Source organism: Panulirus ornatus, chromosome 59, assembly GCF_036320965.1.
Source record: "Panulirus ornatus isolate Po-2019 chromosome 59, ASM3632096v1, whole genome shotgun sequence".
Lineage (NCBI taxonomy): Eukaryota > Metazoa > Arthropoda > Malacostraca > Decapoda > Palinuridae > Panulirus > Panulirus ornatus.
In genome coordinates, this window is record NC_092282.1 from 8,284,328 (window position 1) to 8,305,166 (window position 20,839).

Below are 20,839 nucleotides of genomic sequence, written 5' to 3' on the forward strand. Positions count from 1 at the left end.
TAAAATAGGTACCTGGCTCAGGCTAGGGTATTCATCTATATATGTGAATATATGGCAGCTTAGAAAGGGTAGTGAGTGGTGGGATGAAGAAGTAAGATTATTAGTGAAAGAGAAGAGAGAGGCATTTGGATGATTTTTGCAGGGAAATAATGCAGATGACTGGGAGATGTATAAAAGAAAGAGACAGGAGGTCAAGAGAAAGGTGCAAGAGGCAAAAAAGAGGGTAGACGAGAGTTGGGGTGAGAGAGTATCATTGAATTTTGGGGAGAATAAAAAGATGCTTTGGAAGGAGGTAAATAAAGTGCATAAGACAAGGGAACAAATGGGAACTTCAGTGAAGGGGGCTAGTGGGGAGGTGATAACGAGTAGTGGTGATGTGAGAAGGAGATGGAGTGAGTATTTTGAAGGTTTGTTGAATGTGTTTGATGACAGAGTGGCATATATAGGGTGTTTTTCGTCGAGGTGGAGTGGAAAGTGAGAGGGTTAGGGAGAATGATTTGGTAAACAGAGAAGAGGTAGTAAAAGCTTTGCGGAAGATGAAAGCCGGCAAGGCAGTGGGTTTGGATGGTACTGCAGTGAAATTTATTAAAAAAAGGGGTGACTGTATTGTTGACTGGTTGGTAAGGTTATTTAATGTATGTATGACTCATGGTGAGGTGCCTGAGGACTGGCAGAATGCTTGCATAGTGCCATTGTACAAAGGCAAAGGGGATAAAAGTGAGTGCTCAAATTACAGAGGTATAAGTTTGTTGAGTATTCCTGGCAAATTATATGGGAGGGTATTGATTGAGAGGGTGAAGGCATGTAGAGAGCTGCAGATTGGGGAAGAGCAGTGTGGTTTCAGAGGTGGTAGAGGATTTGTGGATCAGGTGTTTGCTTTGAAAAATGTATGTGAGAAATACTTAGAAAAGCAAATGGATTTATATGTAGCATTTATGGATCTGGAGAAGGCATATGATAGAGTTGATAGAGATGCTCTGTGGAAGGTATTAAGAATATATGGTGTGAAAGGTAAGCTGTTAGAAGAAGTGAAAAGTTTTTATTGAGGATGTAAGGCATGTGTATGTGTAGGAAGAGAGGAAAGTGATTGGTTCTCAGTGAATGTTGGTTTGCGGAAGGGGTGCGTGATGTCTCCATAGTTGTTTAATTTGTTTATGGATGGGGTTGTTAGGGAGATGAATGCAAGAGTTTTGGAGAGAGGGGCAAGTATGCAGTCTGTTGTGGATGAGAGAGCTTGGAAAGTGAGTCAGTTGCTGTTCACTGATGATACAGCGCTGGTGGTTGATTCATGTGAGAAACTGCAGAAGCTGGTGGCTGAGTTTGGTAAAGTGTGTGAAAGAAGAAAGTTAATAGTAAATGTGAATAAAGAGCAAGGTTATTAGGTACAGTAGGGTTGAGGGTCAAGTCAATTGGGAGGTGAGTTTGAATGGAGAAAAACTGGAGGAAGTAAAGTGTTCTAGATATCTGGCAGTGGATCTGGCAGTGGATGGAACCATGGAAGCGGAAGTGAATCATAGGGTGGGGGAGAGGGTGAAAATCCTGGGAGCCTTGAAGAATGTGTGGAAGTCGAGAACATTATCTCGGAAAGCAAAAATGGGTATGTTTGAAGGAATAGTGGTCCCAACAATGTTGCATGGTTGCGAGGCGTGGGCTATGGATAGAGTTGTACGCAGGAGGGTGGATGTGCTGGAAATGAGATGTTTGAGGACAATGTGTGGTGTGAGGTGGTTTGATCGAGTAAGTAATGTAAGGGTGAGAGAGATGTGTGGAAATAAAAAGAGCGTGGTTGAGAGAGCAGAAGAGGGTGTTTTGAAATGGTTTGGGCACATGGAGAGAATGAGTGAGGAAAGATTGACCAAGAGGATATATGTGTCAGAGGTGGAGGGAACGAGGAGAAATGGGAGACCAAATTGGAGGTGGAAAGATGGAGTGAAAAAGATTTTGAGTGATTGGGGCCTGAACATGCAGGAGGGTGAAAGGCGGGCAAAGAATAGAGTGAATTGGATCGATGTGGTATACCGGGGTTGATGTGCTGTCAGTGGATTGAATCAGGGCATGTGAAGCGTCTGGGGTAAACCATGGAAAGTTCTGTGGGGCCTGGATGTGGAAAGGGAGCTGTGGTTTCGGGCATTATTGCATGACAGCTAGAGACTGAGTGTGAACGAATGGGGCCTTTGTTGTCTTTTCCTAGCGCTACCTCATACACATAAGGGGGGAGGGGGATGGTATTCCATGTGTGGCGAGGTGGCGATGGGAATGAATAAAGGCAGACAGTGTGAATTGTGTGCATGGGTATATATGTATATGTCTGTGTGTGTATATATATGTGTACATTGAGATGTATAGGTATGTATATTTGCGTGTGTGGACGTGTATGTATATACATGTGAATGGGGGTGGGTTGGGCCATTTCTTTCGTCTGTTTCCTTGCGCTACCTCGCAAACACGGGAGACAGCGACAAAGCAAAATATATAAATAAAAAAACATTTACCCTCTAACATCCACACAGATTTTTGTCTAAACCTATTTCAAACATCTGAGGCATTTCTACTCTTTCAATGATGTTTCATCCTTACAGAATGAAAAATTAACAACATAAAAGTAAAGTTAGCCTTGAAATATCCAAAGAGAGGCTGCTTCTTCACTGCTAACAAATATAAGGGTAGTCAGTGTTGCTTATATCTATGCCTTAATGTTTATTTTTCAACCTCAAATAATGATAGAATGATTGTTATTCTGCTTTTACTCCTTCACAAACATGATAATTCATAAATATACTTCCTAGTAACTTTATCAAAATGTTATACAGAAATTGGGAAATATGGTAATACTGACAAATACTATGTTTTTTCCTCCTCTGTTGTGTCATGGGGGTAACTAAGAGTGATTTTCCTGTAGATGCATTTGGCATCCATACATGCCCCCCTCCCCACCCCAACAAATAATGCAACCTTGAAAGTTTGGTAGGAATTCTAAATGCAAAGACCTTCATTTGTGGATGTTCATCAAGTGGCAAAAGATCTTTGTAAATGTTGAAGAGTTATTCATGATACTAGGTATAGTAACTATCTCTTAAATATGGCTAAGGAAATGAAAAGAACAAAAAAATGTACTTTTCAGGCCAACCTAAAAATGTCTTAGGACATATGATTGTAAACGAGATGGCTTTATGCTTAAAGAAAAAAAATAGAGCTCCAAATAATGATTTCTCGTTTTTGTTTGATGTACCATGAAATGAAGCTCCTCTCTTTCCAACACTGTATGGAAGATCAGACATACAAGTTTACAAATTACCTTTGGTACAACAAAAGAAACCTTTGATAAGTAGACCAATGGGAAAAGGGTATTTGGCTCAGTGAGGAGGTGAAGATAAGGGTATAGTGCTTGTTTTATTACTGTACACCATAACCTGTAATAAGGCAAAATTGCATGAAGATAAAACAGACACCTAGGGCACCCCTGAAGGGCACATACCTGCAACTTCAGATGTGGTCCTCCACCAGACAGGGAATAAAAATGCTATGTTAGAGTACTGTTTCATATCAATTCATGGTACTAATCTTAATGCAATATCTAATACATCTGAAGTGAGAAATATTCAAATGAAAAAAATATCCATCGTTTATCTCGTTGCTAACCACATATAGTTTTTGATACCTACAAAACCACCTTTTGGTTGGTTTTCACAAGTTTCTGAGGAGTATCTACATCTTCCTGAAACATACATAAAACTTCTATTGTTATATTAATGCAATGTCTGTAATTACTCAATAATGTGTGTACGTATGGCCAGCGTGTGTAAAAAAGGGTCATCAAAAACATGTATTCAATGCATTATGGAAAGTGTTTCTTAATAAACAAATTAAATAAGACCAAAATAACATGCACCTTCAGAGTTGTGTGTGTGTGTGTTTGAGGTGGATATTAAAGAATTAACATGCAGATGTGTGCATTTGTGTTGGTGACTAGGATGGCATGCATGTGTGCAAGGGTGTGTATACATGTAAGCAGGTGGAAAATGTACACAAAATCACAAACACTAAGGACAAGCAGCAGCCCTAGACAGCCAACACCATCACCAAGGAGGCCTCTGCAGGCACCTTCATAGCCTCAGACACTGTACGAAGATTATGCCTGGCAATGTATGGGCTGTACCTCAGTATCTGGTACTCATGATAGCTGATGCTACCACAGTGCCACATATTTCCAATGTACTGGTTTCCCCAGTAAAGAAATCAACATCACAACAATACATATGCCACAATCTCTACCTTTAATCATACTGCATTAATAACCGGGAAGAGAATACATTTATTCTGCCACTGAAACACTTGACACCACAGCTGATAATGCAATGATAAACCAGCAGGGCATGAAGAGGTCATCATAAATGCTAGTATTAGAAAAGATCAAGTTATGCACAGAATAGTTACCTACAAACTTATGTGCAGCTAGCAAGTAAGAATGCAGCAGCTAGTTCTACAAAATCAAACTGCTACAGATCAATCCACCCATTAACAACAGTTAATGCAGCAAGTGATAATGAATGCCACTGCAAAACCAATACATCAACCAACAATGAACACCAGCAATAACCAATACATCCAGTATCCTTACTGACAATAATACAGATTTTCACCACGACTGATACACTTATTGACACACACATAAAAAAATCCTATGATACCAAACTGTACAGTTTTCACTAAAGCCATTACATCTACCAACAAGGATCATTATCTCACTGACAACAACCAGTGTTCTCAGTGTTAAGAATCATTAAACCAACAGGCAACAACCTACACACTTCCTGGCATCAAACACTGTATTTTCTTGTATAATGTGGGACCTTGCACACTATAGGGCCCATGATTAAGTTAAGTTTGGCTACAGATTCCTAGACTGGGGTAAGCCACTGTAGAGGTCTCTTACAACAGACAAAATTCTGGAAGACTCCATATTTCTACTTTGTTTATGGCATACCCTTTGACAATAGCTATTAGACCTACTGGTAATAACCTAAGCATCCACTGACAACAGTCACTGCTCTCACTGTAAATACTTAGGTGTAGTATCTAATAACAACCAATACACCCATTTTTAACAGTCAATACATCCACCAACAACAACCAGCATGGACACTGACAACAGCATCAGTACAGCACCTGGGGATAACCAGTACAGTGCCAGATACAGCCATAGCTCAGCCACATTTTTGGAGCAATTACAACATTTACTTCAACTGGGTGTGGAAGTTGTACTGTTTCAAAAAATAAACTTTTAAAAAATAAGTAAAGATGGTCCATAGTGCAAAAAAAGGCAAAAACTTATTTTCCTCTATTTCAGTATCTTAAGCAGTGAAGAAAAAAAAATCAAATACTATCTAAAAACAGATCTTATGTAGGTTCTACAGATACTGTGTTAATAATTTCATTACATATTTATTGCAATTCAGTAATCTTTATCTATTCCACTATGAGGAAATAAGCATGTGGATTCACCATCTTTATGAAAAATGCAGTAATAAAAAACTCTTTTCACTAAGAACAGAATGATTTGATGTGCTTTTCCAAAGATTTCAGAGCAAGAGTGAATATCTGCTAGTACAACCTCCAGACCTAGTAGTACGCAGGACAAACCTTTCTGGTCCTGTGGTACTCGGCGCCCATGCTCTCTGCGGTCGCCTGCGCCTGAGTGCTCACTAGTTTCTGGTGAGGAAGCCTACACGTGAGAACACCATACGAACACCAGGAGAAATGATAGGGCCACACCAGTGCTCAGCCATGCCCGAGACACCGAGGTGAAATAGCAAGATGGTGGAATGCAGATGGATTTCAGTCTCATAGGACTTGATCTTTCAGAAGTTTTCAAGATTAAATACACAGACTTATTAATAAAAGCTTTTGAAAGACTCTATTAATATACATTATATATATATATATATATATATATATATATATATATATATATATATATATATATATATATATATATTAGTTATTCTACAGTATTATGGAATTGGAGTGAAATCTGCAAGAAACAGGATTGGCAAAAACACAGGGGTGTTGAGTGAAAATTCAACCAACACAAGGTTCTCTTTAGCTTTGGGGTTTTATGTACAAGAAAGTGTTAGTTCTCTTTTGCTTATATATTACAAAATAAGTAAGTCATAACTACCCATCCAGATAACTGTGGCTAAATGTACAATCATCATTAATTTTTTCTGTACATACTATTGTCGAATAAGAAGAAAAATAGTTTGTACAGGCAGACTGATTAACCTTGGTTAACCATGGAAGCATTATCATTTAAGTAAAAAGGGTGCCCTCTTACCCACTTTTGGTGGTAATTCATGCATTCTCAAAGTCCACATTGTTTTCTAAAGACTGCCTTTTCTTCCTTTTTAGAAAATTTCCTTTACACATACATTTATCTTTTCCTCCCTCCCAATATCTTCAGGATGCTCTATGCATAACTATTGGCACAAATCTTAAACCTTTTCACATATATTTTGTCTTTATAGTACAAAGTGACATAAGAATAATTCTTAAGAACAAGTTGGGCATGTTGCAACTGGTCTTCAATATACTGTAAAAATTGTCAGTAGTCAAAATGACTGGAAAAAATTCTGCTTGCCATAACTTGCCTTTAGTGCAAGAAATGTCACATATAATTCAGAAAGACTATACTAAAAGATAAGATAGTTATAGACAAAACAAAGATACACTTAATTGATGTTACTGGGGCTCTGATGCCTTAGGAATAACCACTTAATTTCATTATATTTTTTCTTTTCAACAAAAACATATCTGTAACAGAGTAAAACTAAATTAAATCAATGTTATTCAAGAGACCCCTGTCTCTTAATGGTAGACTTCAATGGTTCGGCAATAAATAACCCCATGATAATCCATGATGAAAGAGCATTAAACATACTTTTCAATTATATTTACCCAAGTGCACCAAAAAGGCACTTAGCATTTCACATTTCACAATCCTTATCTGAAACTTCCACTGAGCTCAAAAATCTCATTGTTAAACTATCATCAACCTTATTTTCTGGCTGATAATAACCATGATAAAGCTCTCCCTATCAAAAACATATGTAACTGGATCAAATGAGGTTGGATTAGTAATGTTTTACTGTATCTACATACTCTATACTCAGTGTCTGATTACCAAAAACAGTTTCAGTTTTGTTGCCACTGATCATAAATGTATATGAAATTCTGCATTATATGAGTTAACCCTTCCTCTAAAGTACTTTGGGTTATGTATTACCTGTAGTAGTTTGTAAATCACATTTTTCCCCTAATTCCCATGAAACAAAATGACAACAACAATTTACTTGTAAATTCTTTTTTTTTTTTTTTTTTTAGTAATTTCTTTTAACTGACATTTTTTTCTTTTTCTGAACCCCAAAACCTAGGTTTATGCTTGAAATAAAGCAAACTCACCTAGGTTTTTCTGATTTTTGCCAACCCTGGAGCTAGGATTAGTGAAAATTATAATTACATAGCAATAAATTCATAAAGTACTTGTTTTTAGCTATGTTATATCAACTTACAAAATGATAAAAGCACCAAAAGATTATCTCTCTTCAGACAAGGATAAAATGCTCAATGCAATTAATTACTAATTTAAAGACAGAATGTGTCTAAATATAAAGATGCAGTCTATACTGAAATATCCTTATTTCTTCATTCAAGATTTCCACAAAAGCAATTAAGAAATCATAAAGGGCTTGAAATGCACTGCTATGTCAGCAATCCCATACATTTTTAATGCATTTAGTACATCATCTGCTGAATGATTCCCATATAGTGCAGTACATATGTCAAAAAAGTTCAAAAGTACCTTTCACTGCAGAGCTAAAAGAACCTTTTTTTAACATTGAAAAATGTCATTTGAATCACTTCTTGTGGAGGGAACCTACCAGAAAATCCTTTATGTGTACTATATTCAATAAATCAAGGTGTAATGTGCCTTCAAAAAGAAATACCTCCAAGAACTTATCTTGGATCACAAATGTAGCAAATCTTTGGGATTATGCTTTAAAGAGGATAATAACACAATCAATTAAAACAATACTGCAACTCTCAAGTACCTCCATTCTACAAAAAATAAACCACTTTCATTTCTCTCTTGTTCTACTTGCTTGTTAGACAGTAGTACCTAAAACACACAAACTTATATTTCATAATAAGTTTTGTCATATTCCTAACTGAATCATTTCCTTGCTGTATTCTCTGGCTATATGAATGAGTATCTTGGAATCTTCTAAAAGACCTTGGAGAGCAAAAGAATTTTGTATTAGTTATTGGGAAGGTATGCATACTGGAATAATGCAAGTGGGCTTTTCCTAAGAGCTGTGTTAGTGGAAAGATACTTACATTGACCTCTGAGTAGACGATATCAATGAAGCTGCCAAGGACAATGATGAAATCAAACACATTCCAGGCGTCGCCAAAGTAATACTGCAAACAGTACAGAAAGTGAAGAACACATTAGCTACAAACACCTTTCTAAACTACCTGACTGACTACCTATAGTGCTGGCAGCCACAACCTTACTCACAGAGCAGATATGTCATAATTACGAGAGATCAGAGTCACAATGGGATTTGGAAGTTTAGATTTTCTATGTTGATGCTGAGTTTAGGCAGCTCAAATTAAAGGTGGTGCTGCAGGTTCACTGATAGTAGAATAGAAGATGAGGGTCACTGAAGCTTGTTCATTATAATGATAAAAGACTGCTTCTTGGGATCAAGAGGACTGAACATGTTTTGGAGCAAGTGTGGATTGTTACTTAGTTTCTCTGTAGCTCTGTTTTCAAATCAATGAATTCTGAACCCAGAAGGGTAACACTGTAATAAAAGAAAGCAAGTACTGGGTTACTTTAACAAAATTCTGATAATCTGACATAAACTATAAATCATTTGATTTGATGATTAATATTATGTAAAACTATAAATCATTTAATTTAATGAATAATACTATGTTTGATAAATAAGAATGATGAATAAGAATATCACACAAGCAATAACAATCCATCCAGACCCAGTTTCAAACCATATTCAGCCCTAGTCACAAGAATTCCTTTTATTACTGTGTGTATAGTTTGGCTGTGGTAATGTGGAAGAGGGCACAGCTACAGCAGACTCTCACTGAAAAAAGAAGTTTTAAGATACTGCTGGTTAAAGGCAGTCAACTTCAAAAATTATTGCTCATGTGGCACCTATTGCCAAACCCTACAGCATCTCCCCTGTGGATAGTTATGATGAGGTTCGCCACTTTTGAGTCTTGTGGGTGAATGAGTAAAGAGTTTTTTCACCTTAGCCCTATAAAATAACATCCATAAAACTCCAGACAGCAAACCCCATCACATGACATTTTTTTAGTTGCGTTTGATAGCCATACGGTTATTTTAGACCAACTCCTACTGCAGCAGCTACCCTACAAACGCTTCTCACGAACTTTTATGGCTTCTTACAAACCTCCAACTTGGAGTAGGCAATGTCGAGAATACTGCCCAGCACCACAGAGAAGTCAAAGATATTCCACGGATCTAGAAAATAAAACTGCAAATGGCGCAGAGGATGAAAATAAACAGGGCATTATTTGAGCATTCTAAAAGAAACAAAATAGTAGCAATATGGTTGAGTAAAAAGCTGCTTCCAAATGTTGCAAATTGTTTTTGGTGATTCTTTTTCTAAGTCTATGAAAAATGAGCAATGGTGATAAAAAACACATTAGGCTCTACATCAAAAAATATGAAAATAATGTATTTGGCACAGACATCAACCAATGACACCTTAGTTCATCTGAACTATCGTGCAATCAATAAATAAAAACACAATGTGAAACGTTAATTAAAATAATGTCCATGTTGAAAATGGTTAATTATTGGTATCTATAATGCCTGTCTGATTATTTTTGGCCAAACTTTTAGAAAAATACTACACAAAAAGTAAAGAAAATAACAATACTCAATGAATAATACAATAAGACAGTCTAGTAAAAACGCATTATTGAAACCTTTTAAGGCATTTGAATATATATATATATATATATATATATATATATATATTCATTCATTTATTTATTTACTTTGTTGCAGTCTCCCGCGTTAGCGAGGAAGCGCAGGGATACAGATGAAGGAATGGCCCAACCAACCCACATACACATATATATACATATACGCCCACAGTCGCACATATACATACCTATACGTTTCAATGTATATACTTGTATATATATATATACACAGACATATATATGTATACACACATACATATATATACATGCTGCCTTCATCCATTCCTGCCACCACCCTGCCACACATGAAATGACACCCCCTCCCCCTGCGTGCTTGCGAGGTAGCACAAGGAAAAGACAACAGAGGCCACATTCGTTCACACACAGTCTCTAGTTGTCATGTGTAATGCACCAAAACCACAGCTCCCTTTGCACTTCCAGGCCCCACAAAACTCTCTATGGTTTACCCCCAGACACTTCACATGCCCTGATTCAATCCATTATTATCACTGGGGATGAGGGGGGGAAGAATACTTCCCATGTATGCAACTAAAAGGAGAGGGAGGGGGGGCTGGAAATCCTCCCCTCTCGTTTTTTTATTTTCCAAATGAGAAGGGGCCATGTGAGGATATTCCCTCTAAGGATCAGTCCTCTGTTCTTAATGCTACCTTACTAATGCGGGAAATGGTGTATATATATATATATATATATATATATATATATATATATATATATATATATATATATATATATATATATATATATATATATTTATTTATTTTGCTTTATCTCTGTCTCCCGCGTTAGCGAGGTAGCGCAAGGAAACAGACGAAAGAATGGCCCAACCCGCCCACATAAACATGTATATACATACATGTCCACACATGCAAATATATATACCTATACATCTCAATGTACACATATATATACACACACAGACATATACATATATACACATGTACATAATTCATACTGTCTGCCTTTTTTTGTTCCCATCGCCACCTCGCGACACATGGAATAACAACGCCCTCCCCCCTCATGTGTGCGAGGTAGCGCTACGAAAAGACACCAAAGGCTCCATTCATTCACACTCAGTCTCTAGCTGTCACGCAATAATGCACCGAAACCACAGCTCCCTTTCCACATCCAGGCCCCACACACTTTCCATGGTTTACCCCAGACGCTTCACATGCCCTGGTTCAATCCATTGACAGCACGTTGACCCCGGTATACCACATTGTTCCAATTCACTCTATTCCTTGCACGCCTTTCACCCTCCTGCATGTTCAGGCCCCGATCACTCAAAATCTTTTTCACTCCATCTTTCCACCTCCAATTTGGTCTCCCACTTCTCCTTGTTCCCTCCACCTCCGACACATATATCCTCTTGGTCAATCTTTCCTCACTCATTCTCTCCATGTGACCAAACCACTTCAAAACACCCTCTTCTGTTCTCTCAACCACGCTCTTTTTATTTCCACACATCTCTCTTACCCTTACGTTACTTACTCGATCAAACCACCTCACACCACACATTGTCCTCAAACATCTCATTTCCAGCACATCCACCCTCCTGCGCACAACTCTATCCATAACCCACGCCTCGCAACCATACAACATTGTTGGAACCACTATTCCTTCAAACATACCCATTTTTGCTTTCAGAGATAATGTTCTCGACTTCCACACATTCTTCAAGGCTCCCAGGATTTTCGCCCCCTCCCCCACCCTATGATCCACTTCCGCTTCCATGGTTCCATCTGCTGCCAGATCCACTCCCAGATATCTAAAACACTTTACTTCCCCCAGTTTTTCTCCATTCAAACTCACCTCCCAATTGACTTGACCCTCAACCCTACTGTACCTAATTACCTTGCTCTTATTCACATTTACTCTTAACTTTCTTCTTTCACACACTTTACCAAACTCAGTCACCAGCTTCTGCAGTTTCTCACATGAATCAGCCACCAGCGCTGTATCATCAGCGAACAACAACTGACTCACTTCCCAAGCTCTCTCATCCCCAACAGACTTCATACTTGCCCCTCTTTCTAAAACTCTTGCATTCACCTCCCTAACAACCCCATCCATAAACAAATTAAACAACCATGGAGACATCACACACCCCTGCCGCAAACCTACATTCACTGAGAACCAATCACTTTCCTCTCTTCCTACACGTACACATGCCTTACATCCTCGATAAAAACTTTTCACTGCTTCTAACAACTTGCCTCCCACACCATATATTCTTAATACCTTCCACAGAGCATCTCTATCAACTCTATCATATGCCTTCTCCAGATCCATAAATGCTACATACAAATCCATGTCTGTGTGAGTGGGTTGTGCTATTCTTTCGTCTGTTTCCTTGCGCTACCTTGCTAATGTGGGAGACAGTGATAAAGCATAATAGAATAAAATAAAATATATTCTGGTGACTGAGTTTGGTAAAGTGTGTGGAAGAAGAAAGTTAAGAGTAAATGTGAATAAGAGCAAGGTTATTAGGTACAGTAGGGTTGAGGGTCAAGTCAATTGGGAGGTGAGTTTGAATGGAGAAAAACTGGAGGAAGTGAAGTGTTTTAGATATCTGGGAGTGGATCTGTCAGCGGATGGAACCATGGAAGCGGAAGTGGATCATAGGGTGGGGGAGGGGGCGAAAATTTTGGGAGCCTTGAAAAATGTGTGGAAGTCGAGAACATTATCTCGGAAAGCAAAAATGGGTATGTTTGAAGGAATAGTGGTTCCAACAATGTTGTATGGTTGCGAGGCGTGGGCTATGGATAGAGTTGTGCGCAGGAGGATGGATGTGCTGGAAATGAGATGTTTGAGGAAAATGTGTGGTGTGAGGTGGTTTGATCGAGTAAGTAACGTAACGGTAAGAGAGATGTGTGGAAATAAAAAGAGCGTGGTTGAGAGAGCAGAAGAGGGTGTTTTGAAATGGTTTGGGCACATGGAGAGAATGAGTGAGGAAAGATTGACCAAGAGGATATATGTGTCGGAGGTGGAGGGAACGAGGAGAAGAGGGAGACCAAATTGGAGGTGGAAAGATGGAGTGAAAAAGATTTTGTGTGATCGGGGCCTGAACATGCAGGAGGGTGAAAGGAGGGCAAGGAATAGAGTGAATTGGAGCGATGTGGTATACAGGGGTTGACGTGCTGTCAGTGGATTGAATCAAGGCATGTGAAGCGCCTGGGGTAAACCATGGAAAGCTGTGTAGGTATGTATGTTTGCGTGTGTGGACGTGTGTATGTACATGTGTATGGGGGGGGGTTGGGCCATTTCTTTCGTCTGTTTCCTTGCGCTACCTCGCAAACGCGGGAGACAGCGACAAAGTATAAAAAAAAAAAAAAAATATATAAATATATATATTCTTCTTTTTCCTTTAAACTATTTGCCATTTCCCGCGTTAGCGAGGTAGCGTTACGAACAGAGGACTGGGCCTTTTCTGGAATATCCTCACCTGGCCCCCTCTGTTCCTTCTTTTGGAAAATTAAAAAAAAACGAGAGGGGAGGGTTTCCAGCTCCCCGCTCCCTCCCCTTTTAGTCGCCTTCTACGACATGTAGGGAATACGTGGGAAGTATTCTTAATCCCCTATCCCCAGAGATAATATATATATATATATATATATATATATATATATATATATATATATATATATATATATATATATATCTTATCCCTGGGGATAGGGGAGAGCGAATACTTCCCACGTATTCCCTGCGTGTCGTAGAAGGCGACTAAAAGGGGAGGGAGCGGGGGGCTGGAAATCCTCCCCTCTCGTTTTTTTTTAATTTTCCAAAAGAAGGAACAGAGAATTGGGCCAGGTGAGGGTATTCCCTCAAAGGCCCAGTCCTCTGTTCTTAACGCTACCTCGCCAATGCGGGAAATGGCGAATAGTTTGAAAGAAAAGAAAGAAAGAATATCTTATTTCATTCTATTATGCTTTATCACTGTCTCCCAAGTTAGCAAGGTAGCGCAAGGAAACAGACGAAAGAATAGCACAACCCACTCACACACACATGCATATACATACACATCCACACACGCACATATACATACCTATACATCTCAACGTATACACATATATACACACACAGACATATACATATATACAAATGTATGTAATTCATAGTCTGCCCTTATTCATTCACGTCGCCATCCCGCCACACATGAAATGACAACCCCCCTTCCCCTGCATGTGCGCGAGGCAGCGTGAGGAAAAGACAAGAAAGGCCACATTCGTTCACACTCAATCTCTAGCTGTCATGTATAATGCAATGAAACCACAGCTCCCTTTTCATATCCAGGACCCACAGAACTTTCCACGGTTTACCCCAGACGCTGCACATGCCCTGGTTCAATCCATTGACAGCATGTTGACTCTGGTATACCACATCGTTCCAATTCACTCTATTCCTTGCACGCATTTCACCTGCCTGCATGTTCAGGCCCCGATCACTCAAAATCTTTTTCACCCCATCTTTCCACCTCCAATTTGGTATCCCACTTCTTGTTCCCTCACACATATATCCTCTTTGTCAATCTTTCCTCACTCATTCTCTCCATGTGACCAAACCATTTCAAAACACCCTCTTATGCTCTCTCAACCACACTCTTTTTATTACCACACATCTCTCTTGTCCTTTCATTACTTACTCGATCAAACCACCTCACACCACATATTGTCCTCAAACATCTCATTTCCAGCATATCCACCCTCCTTCGAACAACTCTATCTGTAGACCACACCTCGCAACATTTAACATTTTTGGTACCACTATTCCTTCAAACATACCCATTTTTGCTTTCGGAGATAATGCTCTCGCCTTCCACGCATTTTTCAATGCTCCCAGAACTTTCGCTGCCCTCCCCCACCCTGTGATTCACTTCCGCTTCCATGGTTCCAACCGCTGCCAAATCCACTCCCAGATATCTAAAACACTTCACTTCCTCCAGTTTTTCTCCATTCAAACTTACCTCCCAATTGACTCGTCCCTCAACATTACTGTACCTAATAACCTTGCTCTTATTCACATTTACTCTCAGTTTTCTTCTTTCACACACTTTACCAAACTCCATCACCAGCTTCAGCAGTTTCTCACATGAATCAGACACCATTGCCGTATCATCAGCGAACAACAACTGACTCACTTCCCAAGCCCTCTCATCCACAACAGACTGCATACTTGCCCCTCTTTCCATAACTCTTGCATTCACCTCCCTAACAACACCATACATAAACAAATTAAACAACCATGGAGACATCACACACCCCTACCGCAAACCAACATTCACTGAGAACCACTCACTTTCCTCTCTTCCTACTCATACACATGCCTTATATCCTCGATAAAAACTTTTCACTGCTTCTAGCAACTTACCTCCCACACCATATATTCTTAATATCTTCCACAGAGCATCTCTATAAACTCTGTTATATGCCTTCTCCTGATCCATAAATGCTTCATACAAATCCATTTGTTTTTCTATGTATTTCTCACATACATTCTTCAAAGCAAACACCTGATTCACACATCCTCTACCACTTCTGAAACCACACTGCTGCCTTATATATATATATATATATATATATATATATATATATATATATATATATATATATATATATTTATTTTTTTTTTTTGCTTTGTTGCTGTCTCCCGCGTTTGCGAGGTAGCGCAAGGAAACAGATGAAAGACGAAAGAAATGGCCCAACCCACCCCCATACACATGTATATACATACACGTCCACACACACAAATATACATACCTACACAGCTTTCCATGGTTTACCCCAGACGCTTCACATGCCCTGATTCAATCCACTGACAGCACGTCAGCCCCGGTACACCACATCGATCCAATTCACTCTGTTCCTTGCCCTCCTTTCACCCTCCTGCATGTTCAGGCCCCGATCACTCAAAATCTTTTTCACTCCATCTTTCCACCTCCAATTTGGTCTCCCACTTCTCCTCGTTCCCTCCACCTCCGACACATATATCCTCTTGGTCAATCTTTCCTCACTCATTCTCTCCATGTGCCCAAACCATTTCAAAACACCCTCTTCTGCTCTCTCAACCACGCTCTTTTTATTTCCACACATCTCTCTTACCCTTACGTTACTTACTCGATCAAACCACCTCACACCACACATTGTCCTCAAACATCTCATTTCCAGCACATCCACCCTCTTGCGCACAACTCTATCCATAGCCCACGCCTCGCAACCATACAACATTGTTGGAACCACTATTCCTTCAAACATACCCATTTTTGCTTTCCGAGATAATGTTCTTGACTTCCACACATTCTTCAAGGCTCCCAGGATTTTCGCCCCCTCCCCCACCCTATGATCCACTTCCGCTTCCATGGTTCCATCCGCTGCCAGATCCACTCCCAGATATCTAAAACACTTTACTTCCTCCAGTTTTTCTCCATTCAAACTTACCTCCAAATTGACTTGACCCTCACCCTACTGTACCTAATAACCTTGCTCTTATTCACATTTACTCTTAACTTTCTTCTTTCACACACTTTACCAAACTCAGTAACCAGCTTCTGCAGTTTCTGACATGAATCAGCCACCAGCGCTGTATCATCAGCGAACAACAACTGACTCACTTCCCAAGCTCTCTCATCCACAACAGACTTCATACTTGCTCCTCTTTCCAAAACTCTTGCATTCACCTCCCTAACAACCCCATCCATAAACAAGTAGTGGTGATGTAAGAAGGATATGGAGTGAGTATTTTGAAGGTTTGTTGAACGTGTTTGATGATAGAGTGGCAGATATAGGGTGTTTTGGTCGAGGTGGTGTGCAAAGTGAGAGGGTTAGGGAATATGATTTGGTAAACAGAGAAGAGGTAGTAAAAGCTTTGCGGAAGATGAAAGCCGGCAAGGCAGCAGGTTTGGATGGTATTGCAGTGGAATTTATTAAAAAAGGGGGTGACTGTATTATTGACTGATTGGTAAGGTTATCTAATGTATGTATGACTCATGGTGAGGTGCCTGAGGATTGGCGGAATGTGTGCATAGTGCCATTGTACAAAAGCAAAGGGGATAAGAGTGATTGCTCAAATTACAGAGGTATAAGTTTGTTGAGTATTCCTGGTAAATTATATGGGAGGGTATTGATTGAGAGGGTGAAGGCATGTACAGAGCATCAGATTGGGGAAGAGCAGTGTGGTTTCAGAAGTGGTAGAGGATGTGTGGATCAGGTGTTTGCTTTGAAGAATGTATGTGAGAAATACTTAGAAAAGCAAATGGATTTGTATGTAGCATTTATGGATCTGGAGAAGGCATATGATAGAGTTGATAGAGATGCTCTGTGGAAGGTATTAAGAATATATGGAGTGGGAGGCAAGTTGTTAGAAGCAGTGAAAAGTTTTTATCGAGGATGTAAGGCATGTGTACGTGTAGGAAGAGAGGAAAGTGATTGGTTCTCAGTGAATGTAGGTTTGCTTCAGGGGTGTGTGATGTCTCCATGGTTGTATATATATATATATATATATATATATATATATATATATATTTTTTTTTTTTGTCGCTGTCTCCCGCGTTTGCAAGGTAGCGCAAGGAAACAGACGAAAGAAATGGCCCAACCCACCCCCATACACATGTATATACATACGTCCACACACACAAATATACATACCTACACAGCTTTCCATGGTTTACCCCAGAAGCCCCACATGCCCTGATTCAATCCACCAACAGCACGTCAACCCCGGGACACCACATCGATCCAATTCACTCTATTCCTTGCCCTCCTTTCACCCTCCTGCATGTTCAGGCCCCGATCACACAAAATCTTTTTCACTCCATCTTTCCACCTCCAATTTGGTCTCCCTCCTCTCCTCATTCCCTCCACCTCCGACACAAATATCCTCTTGGTCAATCTTTCCTCACTCATTCTCTCCATGTGCCCAAACCATTTCAAAACACCCTCTTCTGCTTTCTCAACCACGCTCTTTTTATTTCCACACATCTCTCTTACCCTTACGTTACTTACTCGATCAAACCACCTCACACCACACATTGTCCTCAAACATCTCATTTCCAGCACATCCATCTTCCTGCGCACAACTCTTTCCATAGCCAACACCTCGCAACCATACAACATTGTTGGAACCACTATTCCTTCAAACATACCCATTTTTGCTTTCAGAGATAATGTTCTCGACTTCCACACATTCTTCAAGGCCCCCAGGATTTTCGCCCCCTCCCCCACCCTATGATCCACTTCCGCTTCCATGGTTCCATCCGCTGCCAGATCCACTCCCAGATATCTAAAACACTTTACTTCCTCCAGTTTTTCTCCATTCAAACTTACCTCCCAATTGACTTGACCCTCACCCCTACTGTACCTAATTACCTTGCTCTTATTCACATTTACTCTTAACTTTCTTCTTTCACACACTTTACCAAACTCAGTCACCAGCTTCTGCAGTTTCTCACATGAATCAGCCACCAGCGCTGTATCATCAGTGAACAACAACTGACTCACTTCCCAAACTCTCTCATCCCCAACAGACTTTATACTTGCCCCTCTTTCCAAAGCTCTTGCATTCACCTCCCTAACAACCCCATCCATAAACAAATTAAACAACCATGGAGACATCACACACCCCTGCCGCAAACCTACATTCACTGAGAACCAATCACTTTCCTCTCTTCCCACACGTACACATGCCTTACATCCTCGATAAAAAAAAAAAAAAAAAAAAAAAAATATATATATATATATATATATATATATATTCCCTGGGGATAGGGGAGAAAGAATACTTCCCACGTATTCCCTGCGTGTCGTAGAAGGCGACTAAAAGGGAAGGGAGCAGGGGGCTAGAAATCCTCCCCTCTCTTTTTTTTTTTTTTTTTTTTTTTCATTTTCCAAAGGAAGGAACAGAGAAGGGGGCTGGATGAGGATGTTTCCTCAGAGGCCCAGTCCTCTGTTCTTAACGCTACCTCGCTGACGCGGGAAATGGCGAATAGTATGAAAGAAAAAGAAAATATATATATATATATATATATATATATATATATATATATATATATATATATATATATATACCTTAACTTCCTACCTCAGGAGTCCCTTATAACCTTATGAGATTCCTGCAGCATTTAAGATCTTAGTTGGCCATATCGAATAATCAGGACCATAGATCATAATGCATTGTGATACTGAAGTGCATCTATATGCAGAGAATGCAGGGAAATTGCCTTCTTCTTTGTGCATTCTTTATCATACTGCATTATAAGTATGAATGGTCTTGGGATATGTAGATATGGTGTCCGAAGTGATGGGTAATGGAGGATAAACAGGAGTGTGGTTTCTGATGGGTGTATGTCTGGTGGGTTGGGGTGAAATACTGAGTTAGGAGGTCAGTTGTTTAGTGTTTGTCTTGTTATATAAGTCAATAAGTTTTTTCCTACTTCATCATTTTTCACATTAGTGAGGTAAAGCCAAAAATAGATGAAGAAAGGCTGCATTTGTTCACATCCACTCTCTAGCTGTCATGTGTAATGCACCTAAACTACAGCTCCCTGTCCACAACCAGGCCCCACAGACCTGTCTGTGTTAGTGTATTCTCAGTGTTTCATTTTGAGGGGTTTGGAGAAACTGTTAGCAGAGGTTAGCAAAATGTGAGGAAGGGGTAAGCATAGAATTGAGTGTTGAGCATGCTGAAGTGGGACTGTACCAGGAGGACCTTTCTTAAATTGTGAAGATACTGAGGTTTGTAGTTGCCTGGCAGCCAGTGATGGTTCTCAGTGCACTGTTTAGTGTGGTTTGCACTATGCATCTTTGGTATATTCACTTTTGAGAGGGGGCACAGGATGAATCATCCCAGGACAGAAAAGTACTTGAGGACTTGTGCAGGCATGTAAGGAAATTTGACAATTCAGGATGAAGCTTTCCTGGCTAAGTGCAGCACCACAGCATTTTAGCAAGTAAATTTTAGCTCTTAATCACCCTAGCATCACCAGTTCTGGCTGATTTCAAAGATTTTTTGATATTAGCAAATTCAAGATAAGAATGTCTCTGGGTCAGTTGTTTACTTACAAACAATTTGTCTAGAGAGTGTTTCATCTAGGTGTGGTATTCTTTTTTTTTGGAGGGGGGGAGGGGGGTGTTCTAGATCATGAGTTCTTTGTTTTGGGTCAATTGGTGATCCAAAACAGGTTCACTTAGCCTTTCAGCAGACATGGTCCAAGCTTACATGCAGCATAATATCCCAAATTTAGGCTACTGACCTTGTTTTAACATCTCTGGATTTGTCTTTTTGGGATACTTATAGACAGTACAGCTCATATGTCCAAGTATTTTCAGACACATGGATGATTTCTCAAAATGAATTTTAACACAGAAGTGACTGCAGCCCTACAAAACTGAAGAGGCAACATAGTGTTGGAATCTGTTCTTTTGTCAACTAATAACTCTTAGGTTGTCTCCTCTAACTTTCATAAAGATAAGAGGGTCCTCTTAAGTCTAACTAGAAATGTTTATCTAAAGGGAGCGAAGACCAATTAAACTTTTATCTGCAGGATGGTCAGGAAATTCTAATAAAGAGTGCTAAAAAAATATTTTTCCTACATGAAATCAGAGATTAGCACTCAAAAGGAACAGAAAATACACAGAAAGTCATTCAACTACTTTTGTGTAAGCCCAATTTCATTGCAACAGCAACCACATCTTAACTAACTTCCAACCCCTAAAGAAAGAAAAAAAAAAAACAAAACTTACCCATGCTTCACATTTCAACAATCTATTCTCAGAGATCACCAAACCCATAA

General features: G+C 39.5%; 1 protein-coding gene across 45 annotated transcripts in view; it reads right to left on the reverse strand.

Annotated features, from left to right (window-relative positions):
• LOC139767191 (muscle calcium channel subunit alpha-1-like) overlaps positions 1 to 20,839 on the reverse strand; it is a 1,449,841-nt gene that overhangs the window by 222,897 nt on the left and 1,206,105 nt on the right. For 38 of the 45 annotated variants that reach the window (XR_011717010.1, XM_071696301.1, XM_071696297.1 and 35 more), the window contains 2 exons: positions 8,395 to 8,478; positions 5,641 to 5,709 (listed from right to left, as the gene is read on the reverse strand). Coding sequence is in view for 44 of the 45 variants with exons in the window: in XM_071696301.1 (XP_071552402.1) it covers positions 5,641 to 5,709; positions 8,395 to 8,478 (153 nt within the window). In the remaining variant the exon portion in view is untranslated. Of the gene's footprint in view, positions 1 to 5,640; positions 5,710 to 8,394; positions 8,479 to 9,497; positions 9,582 to 20,839 lie in introns of all 45 variants that reach the window. The other 7 variants (XM_071696276.1, XM_071696278.1, XM_071696286.1 and 4 more) reach the window with 2 other exon arrangements.